This window comes from Phaseolus vulgaris, chromosome 7 (genome assembly GCF_000499845.2).
Source record: "Phaseolus vulgaris cultivar G19833 chromosome 7, P. vulgaris v2.0, whole genome shotgun sequence".
NCBI lineage: Eukaryota > Viridiplantae > Streptophyta > Magnoliopsida > Fabales > Fabaceae > Phaseolus > Phaseolus vulgaris.
This window is the reverse complement of record NC_023753.2, coordinates 4,721,833-4,730,711: the sequence shown is the minus strand read 5'-3', so window position 1 is coordinate 4,730,711 and position 8,879 is coordinate 4,721,833. Positions and strand designations below refer to the sequence as shown.

The following is an 8,879-nucleotide window of genomic DNA, read 5'->3' as shown; positions in this document are numbered from 1 at the left end:
TCCCTCCTGTGGATGGCAAGTGCTTGTTAACCCAAGCCAAAAGGGAGGAATATTTAGAATAAATCTGAAGTACTGCAAAGACTCCATTTATTATTAGGACCCTGATACTTTGAGAGTATACAGTGAAAACACATTCTTAACAAATAAATAAATTAATATATATATATATATTTTATTTTTTTTAATTTAAAATATTATAATATTATTATAAAGGGTCATAGGTGGTGTTATTTATTGTATGCAGTGTCAGCAAAACTTTTTTCTTTATCTTATTGCAAAAGCACATCATATGAATCCTGAAAACTCAAATAAAATAAACTTTAAAAATAGAACCATTTGCTGCAATCTGCAATACTTAACTCCTAATGGCAGAACTGAACCCTTCTTTGGGAGCCCTTCAGGGCCACAAAATAGAATAATACACTAAGGTTGAGAATTGCACTTGGGCAAACGCACAGGTTTTGGTGTTTTGGCTTTAAGCACCGGATTTATCTCAAAGAAATTGGTTGGCCTTATCTCAAATCCACCACTGAGTGTAGGCATAATAGGATAATCTTCCTGACAAGGCACATGATGAATCCCCACAGTATGCCACAGAACTATGTCCTTATTTTCAATGCTCCTATTCCTGCATTACAATAACATTCTAAATTTAATAACAACCACCCTCTAAATTATACATATTCAATTCAATTATTCATAAATTCTAAATACCTCAGACTCCAAACAGCTAAAGTGTCTTCTCCTCTGCTCTGATCAGCATATAGCCCCCCTGCCCATTTCTCAGACTTGTTATATGGTGTCACAAACACATTATAATTGATGAAGGCACCTCTAATTTGTGGATAGTCATCACTCAGCAAAAGTGGGTGAGCCACTGTGCCTGGGAACAAACGGTACCCCATCTTGTTTCCAGCCTTTGTTTTCTTATTGGGATTTACAATTGCTAGTTCAGATGCCTTCAAACCAAGTTTGATTCGAGCATCACCCTCTGTCTTAGCAGTTTCACGCACCACAGTCCAGTAACTTTTCCTTGGTGAATTGTCATCCGTTACTCTCACGCTCTCCAAATTGGTCTTCATAAATGAGTTGGCTTCCCCATCAATGTCAAGGTCAAGGTGGTATGTGAGATAATGATCATGGTGCACACCAATGGTGTTGTCTGCCAGCAATGTGCCAAAGACATCCTCCTTAATCTGATCCACATGGGTGTATGATGTTCCTTTGATACCCAAAATTCCTGTCAGACCAACCTGTCACACACACGCACACAGAATTTTTTAGCATCAGTGTATCTACTAATTGCTTAAAGAGTTTATACATGCAGTACAAATACTGTGCATGTATGTATGCATTAATTGTATGAAGAGTTTGATCAAATGAAAAATTTACACTGAAAATGAATAGAAATCAAATTATAATATGGATCATATACGTACCCCCATTTTTATGGAACCACTTGGCTTAAACTCCCAATCTATGATATAATCATAGTTGCCCACAGTTGAGACAGTTCTCACCACTAGGCTCACATCAGGCCTAACCTCCCTTATCTGCCAAGATCCAATTTATCAATACATAACACATTTAAGAACAACATGAGTTTAAAAACTTAATACACATAATGGTATAATGGTGTAGTACCTCCTTATCAATGAGTTCTGTTTCTGTGTGGCGCCACATGATGTCCCCAGCATACTTCTCAAAAATACAAATTGCATTATCTATTTTGACTGGTAGACCATCTTCTCCTGCAAAATATGCATCCAAAAACGCAGCATTGGCTGGGCAATCAGCCAAAGGGTCAAGTGACACCATGGATTGGCCAAAGCCGAATTCACCACTGTCAAGAAAGGTCTTGAAGTACCAATTTGCAGTTGGGTCCATATATGGCACAAAGAACTCTGATATGTATCCTCTGTATAACACTCGGCGATACCTTTGCTGTTGAAGATCATAAATGGATGCCAGGGAAATCATTGGCCCAGCTCGAATATCATATCCCACATGGAACTCCCAGTTTGCCCAACTGATAGTACATTTCAAACAAAAAGCTACATTCATATATACTTCAAGCTTTACTCACATTTTTTCTGTACTGGATAATCTCCAATTAATTTTCATTTTATAAATATTTTGCAATTATATCAAACAAAAAATATATAAGCATAGTTACTACAAATGTACCATTAGCCACAACAATAGGATGATCAAAGAAATGTGGCGTGGATATTAGTGAATGAAATTTGCTGTGGATATTAAATTGATATTTTTAATAGATATAGGCAATGAATATGAATATTTTAATTATTCATTTGTTTAAAATTAATTTGTTGATAAGAAAAAATGAAAAATTGAAGAATAGTTTAAATTTGATTTTATAGATTTATGTTTTTTTTTTATTTAGAACTATGAAATAAATTAAATGTATTTTTATAAATAAAAATTTTATATTTTTCTCTTATGATACAATTTATTTGATTATTGTTTAGAAAAACTAAATTTGTTTGTGCTAATATTTTATTATATAATTTTATTTACATTATAATTTAAGTTATGAGTAATAGATGATTTAGAAAATTGTATTTATTTTCTTACATTTCTATTTCCGTTTATGAGTAACAGAGGATATAGCGATTTAGTATTTATTTTCTTACATTTCTATTTAACAATTAAAATTATTATTATTTTATTTTAAAATTTTGTTTATAATTATTTTTATTTATTAAATATAATATTGTATTATTAAAAAGAATTGTAAGTGAAAGTAGGAAAAAAAGTAAATGTGAAATGATATTTTTTCATTTTAAAATGATTCATATATATTACATATTACACTACAGTTTTGTTTCTTTATGGACATATAATAATAAATATGAGTATTTAAGGATGTCCAACCCTCTTCTTATATATAAAAACAACCACAAAAGTTAAAAAAAAAACAAATTTTAAGACCAACCAAAATAATTTATTAGACACATTACTTAGACTTGATGGTTCTTATTATACAAATACAAAAAGAATGATCTAAACCACTTATACTACACTACAGTAATATAGCATTTCTATTTCAGAGAACTTCATGTGTCATTGGTGGCAAGCATTGCATTACAAACAGCAGAAAACAGATCAATATCATGTAAAAAACCATGCAAATAAGAAACCCTGAAACCAAGTGAGAGTGGTAAAGAAGTGAGTATATGAACTAACCTGATAGAGTGGCCATCGATCTTGAATCCTGGTCCGTTTGGTTGCACAAAAGCTGCTCCTGTCAACGTTGGTCCAAATGGTGGCTTTTGCTTTGAAGCTACGAACTCAGTGCCCTCAGCCTTGGGCACAGGAATATTAGCCCTGTCAAAATATTCAACTATCTTTCTCTGATCAAGATCAGCAACCACTGTAATACCCTCCAACGGTCTTGCAAACAAGTTAGAAGACCCTTGTGAGTAAAAGCACTGAAGCTTCAATGTGCGTTTGCTCTTTATCTCCCCATACCAACCAACCGAGGATACTGAGCACACAACATGGGATATATTAAGGCCCCTTTTGTGCACTGACTCGATGAAGGGTGTATACTTGAAAAGAAGCTCCACAACAAAGTCTTGCTCATCAAACGTCGTCATGGGGAAGCCATGGCCAGTGTACACTTTGGTGGAGACAATGGAGCGTTTGGACAAGTTAACAGTGATCTCAAGGGTTTGGTTTTTGAAACGGGCAATGACTAAAGCACGACGAGGTGGGGCTTTGGTTTTGGCGTTTGAAGATTGCCATGATAGGACTAATGCTTTCTCTGGCTCGTCCAACCCAATGTATTGAAAGGTTAGTGTGGGAGATGAAGCTTTATATGTTTTTTGGACTGTGCTTCTAACCAGCTTCAACTCAGATGGAGTTAAAGGGTCTAAGGGGTGTTTAAATGTTGATGCTGAAGTGGTGTAAGAGATGAACAGAGTTATGAGAAATAAGAACACTAGCAGCTTCATCGTTCATAAAATTGAATCAAAATATGGATCTGCTGCTTACAACTTAGAGGGATTATATATGGGTGGATATCAGAAGCCAAATAAAAAAGAGTGTTCGTGTGATCGACAGTCTGCACTCTTTAATAATGAAAGAAGAGAAATAAAATAAAAAAATTGAAATGGAGAATTTTGAAATTGTATGATATTTGTCTCTTTTTCAATCTGCATCTTTCAATAAAAAAAAAAGTCTTTTTAATTTGATTAAAGTATTGAAAAGGAGTTATTTGATCACATTCAATGTAAAGAAATCCCTGGCACACCAACCACAATAATTATACTTATGATTTATTTAATTCTTTTTCTGATAAAAAAAACAACAATTATACTCAAAACCTTGTTTTAATCAAGGAATGATTGCATTATTTATTTATTTTTGCTGTTTAAAGTTCATAAACAAAATGCTTTTGATTAAAAAGTATGAGAAGGGATATCAAGTTTCATAATAATACCTATAATAATACTAACATGAAAAAATATGAGAAGGAAAGACTATTTTCAATAAAATTCAACAAGCATTGATGAGCAACTGGTCGCTTAAGTACTTTGTTTTTAAACACATAATTATTATTAACACAAAGGAGAAAAAGAAAAGCGACGCACATTAAATCTTGGAGAAAAATTAAGCTGAGAAAATGCTATTTTTAAGAGAGTGTATTTTGTTTATTTCAACACAAGAATATACTATTATATAGTTGCGCCGAAAAAAAGTTGCAATAAATTATTCGAATACAACTATCATTGAAATATAAAAATATAGCCTATATATTCAATTTTATAAAAGTTGAACACGTAAATTTAATAATAAATATAGCCTATATATTCAATTTTATAAAAGTTGAACACGTAAATTTAATAATACACAATAGTATTATTATATATAATACCGTGTTACGATATTATATTAGATCCATCATTCCTTGTACCAAATAAATAAAAATAAGAAGAAAAATAATATGTTAACACTCCTAACAAAATTATATTTACTTTACAACTTATTTTAATAATATCAAAATTTTATATTAAAATATTATTCTTTTGAATTGTTAGAAAATCATCATTGCCTACAACCCGCACTACCCACACTACAATAAATCATTCAATAAAAGTTAATTTTAAAAAGGAAAAAATAGTTGTTAGATTAATTAAATTGGATATTATTTTAGATACTAAAAAATTATTTGTATATAATTAGTTTTTATTATTGATAAATAATTTTAAAATTAGTATCAATGTTCAGAAGTTTAAAAAATAAATAAATAAAGGTTAGAAGATAAACAAAAAGAATATCTAATGCATTAACTATCAAAGAAAACAAAGAGGGACGATTGAATCTCAAAAATCTAATTAGATGGCCACTCTTTTGTATTTAGCAATAGTAATAAAATTCTATGATATTTTTGCACATCACTATCATTATTTTTTATTGGGTTGACCTGTTTTGGAGGTCATTTTATTGGCTACCATTCCAATTTTAAGAGGATGTCTTAGTCTCCTAGAGGTTTGAACTAATTCATAGTCTTCACTTAATGGTTTATCATTTTTTTTCATCTTTTCAGTCCCAAACTTAAAGATCAAATTGATTTCTTTTAAGAAAATATCAGTCGGGGTAGATTCAATTGTATCATCTTCCTAAGATCTTAGAGATTTCCAGGCAAGATCTAGCTTTTTGCACACGTCCATATAAGTAAGAAGTTTGTCAAATTTGGATATACTATTCTTTCATGAAGGTGATTTTTATAATCTTCAAGACCCGTGAAATACGCATTTTCATCAATTTGAACAAATATCAAACGAGACAAGGAGAAGGCAGCTGTGAAAGAGGGATATTACATGCATTATTCAAGACTTGTGCAAATGCATTATTCGCGCAAAATTATTTTTTTACGCTTAAGTTGCATAAGATGAATTAACTTGTGAAGAATATGAAAATGAATCAATTCTCATCTCACAACACTAAGGAGAAAAATAACTCTAACCACCAAATATCCACCAAATTCTACATTTTCTCCAAAATTCTAAAAGGAATAATAGAAGATCTCACCTTAAAATGTTATTTCAGCTTTACTCACGGATACTTTAATACTTATATATATGATCTATTTTTATTTTATATTTAAATAACTTATTACTTTATTATAATATAATATTTTATTTTTTAAAAATTGTAAGATGGATGTAGTTGTGCAAAAAGGTTATTTCTCTAAATTAAAAGTGACTATTACATAGGAAAGCAGACATGTGAAAACAACCAAGTTCAGAAAGAATTTAATTAAATTGTTCTTTTCAAAGATTGCAGGCGTTTAATATAAAACTAGTAAAGAATCCGTGTTAAGCACGATGTAATTGCTTTTTTGACTCACTGCTAATAATTACATTAGACTTCCAACGTGTAGTAAGAAATATTTTTTATTTAAAGATTTTGGAAGAAAGACAGCACACAATTGGCGTGGCTAGGAAAATTTATTATTATGTTTTATTATCATTTACATAATTTTCACACACAAAAATCCATATATGTAATATAATTTAGTGGTTACATTTCATCAAATTCCCTATTTATATAAGAACGTGTAGTGTATATGAATGTATAATTGGGCAAGGAAGAAGAAGATTTAGGATTGATTTTCCCGTAACTTTCATACATTCTTATGTCATCCATATTAAATATGAAAATATATATAAAAAATTTGAAGATTACTTTTTTTTTTCATTTTCATAACTTTGTACTAAATATGAAAATATCTTTTTGTTTTAAGAAAAAAATAAAGCAAGATTTAAAATCTCACGTTCTTTTTATTCTAGATTATATAAAGAAGAAGAAACTTGAGGATTGTTTCTTCCTCCACTTTCATACGTTCTTATGTCATCTCTGACTAAATATGAAAATATCTTTTTTGTTTAAAAAAAAATCAACCTTTAAAATCTCACATCCTTTATATTATAGATTACATAAGAAAGAAAAAACTTGAGGATTGCTTCTTCCTCCACTTTCATAAGTTGTTATGTCATCCCATACTAAATATGAAAATATCTTTTTGTTTTTTAAAAAAACAAATCAACCTTTAAAATCTCACATTCTTTATATTCTAGATTACATAAGGAAAACTAAATTTGAGGATAGTTTCTTCCTCCACTTTCATAGTTCTTATGTCATTCATATTAAATATGAAAATATTTTTTTATTTTTAAAAAAGTAAATCAACCTTTAAAATCCCGCATTCTTTATATTCTAAATTACACAAGAAAAAACTTGAGAATTGCTTCTTCCTCCACTTCCATACGTTCTTATGTCACCCCAATAATAAATATGAAAATATCTTTTTGTTTTTGAAAAAAAAAAATCAACTTTTAAAACTCCACATTCTTTATACTCTATATTACATAAGGAAGAAGAAACTTGAGAATTGTTTCTTCCTCCACTTTCATACGTTCTTATGTCACCACATACTAAATATGAAAATATATTTTTGTTTTTTTTAAAATAAATCAACCTTTAAAATCCCACATTCTTTATATTATAGATTACATAATTCGGAAGATATTTTCAAATCTTAAAATGTTCTTCAAATTTATAGAATACAAAAGCAATTTAAAAAATAATATATTTCGGATTACGTAATCCAAAAGCTAATATTGGATCCAAAAATAACTTCCAGATTATCTAGTCCATAATATCTTTTTTTTAAATGGTATTCCAGTTTACATAACACAGAAGTTTCTTTTGGATTTGAGAATAATTTACGATCTGGATTACATAATCCAGAAGCTAATCTCATATCCAGAAAAGACTTTTGGATTATGTAACCCAAAAACTAATCATGAATATGAAAAACGTTTTTGGATTACATAATCCAAAAACTAATTACGAATCTGAAAAAAGTTTTAGATTACGTATTCTAGAATATAAACTACACTAACTTTTTTATATAAGGACATTTTTTGATACAAAAATTTATGAGAATGACACAAGAATGTAAGGAGGTGCAGGTAGAAGCAGTCAAGCTTGTGGAGACTATCGTTTGTGGGGTATTTCTTTCTATACCCTATGTTTTTCTTCATGCACCCTTACATTTTTCAAAATATTTAAATTACCTTTACATTTTTTGGATAATTCTAAAATAGGGTGTTCTCTAAGCAAGAGATGTTTCTGGAAGACAAAAAACCATTTCAAAATAGTTAATTCAGAATTCACACAATATATTTTGGAAAATACGTTTCAAAATAAGTATTTTGGAAAGAGTAATCCAGAATTCATTTTTAAAGAAAATAAAATAGTCTCTTCCAGAAATGATGGGAAGCAAGGACAAAATTTGTTAGGGTGCATGAAGAAATACTCTCGTTTGTGGATCAGAGATATTGGGCTCCCACATCATTTGGTGACCCAGCATATAGGGGCCTCAGTCATACGATCAGCATCCACATTTGCTGGAAATCAGTAAGTTGTATTAATAAATTAAGTTTTAAGTTTATTATATTTTTAATTTATTTTTTATTATAAAATTATTTTATTAAATGTTTAATTTTTATATTTTTTAATTGAATCTTCACTGTTTCATTTTGTCTAGCTTGGTTGACATGATAGTTACTTGCATCATTATTACTTAGTGTTTTCACATGTAAAATAAAAAAAATAGTTAAGTTATAAGTCTTTTATAAATTTAAATATTTTAATTAAATATTTATTAAAAAAGTTATTTTATTTAGTGTAATTTTTTAAATAATTTTTAATTAAGTCCATATCATCAACTTGATAATAATATTATTTATTTAATAGTATCAAGCATAAAACCTGAACTTGGACAATAAAAAAAAAAATCTTAAAATCTTAATTATTATTATCAAATGATTTTTTTTTCATGT

At 29.3% G+C, this 8,879-nt stretch overlaps 1 protein-coding gene across 1 annotated transcript; it reads right to left on the bottom strand.

Annotated features, from left to right (window-relative positions):
- Positions 1 to 233: 233 nt before the first annotated feature.
- LOC137828995 (amine oxidase [copper-containing] alpha 2, peroxisomal-like) lies at positions 234 to 4,061 on the bottom strand. Its single transcript, XM_068635793.1, has 5 exons — positions 3,211 to 4,061; positions 1,645 to 2,029; positions 1,440 to 1,553; positions 715 to 1,253; positions 234 to 628 (listed from the first exon to the last, which is right to left on the bottom strand). Exons 1-5 carry the CDS (start codon positions 3,978 to 3,980, stop codon positions 424 to 426), a joined length of 2,013 nt encoding a protein of 670 aa, XP_068491894.1. The 5' UTR covers positions 3,981 to 4,061; the 3' UTR covers positions 234 to 423.
- Positions 4,062 to 8,879: the final 4,818 nt, after the last annotated feature.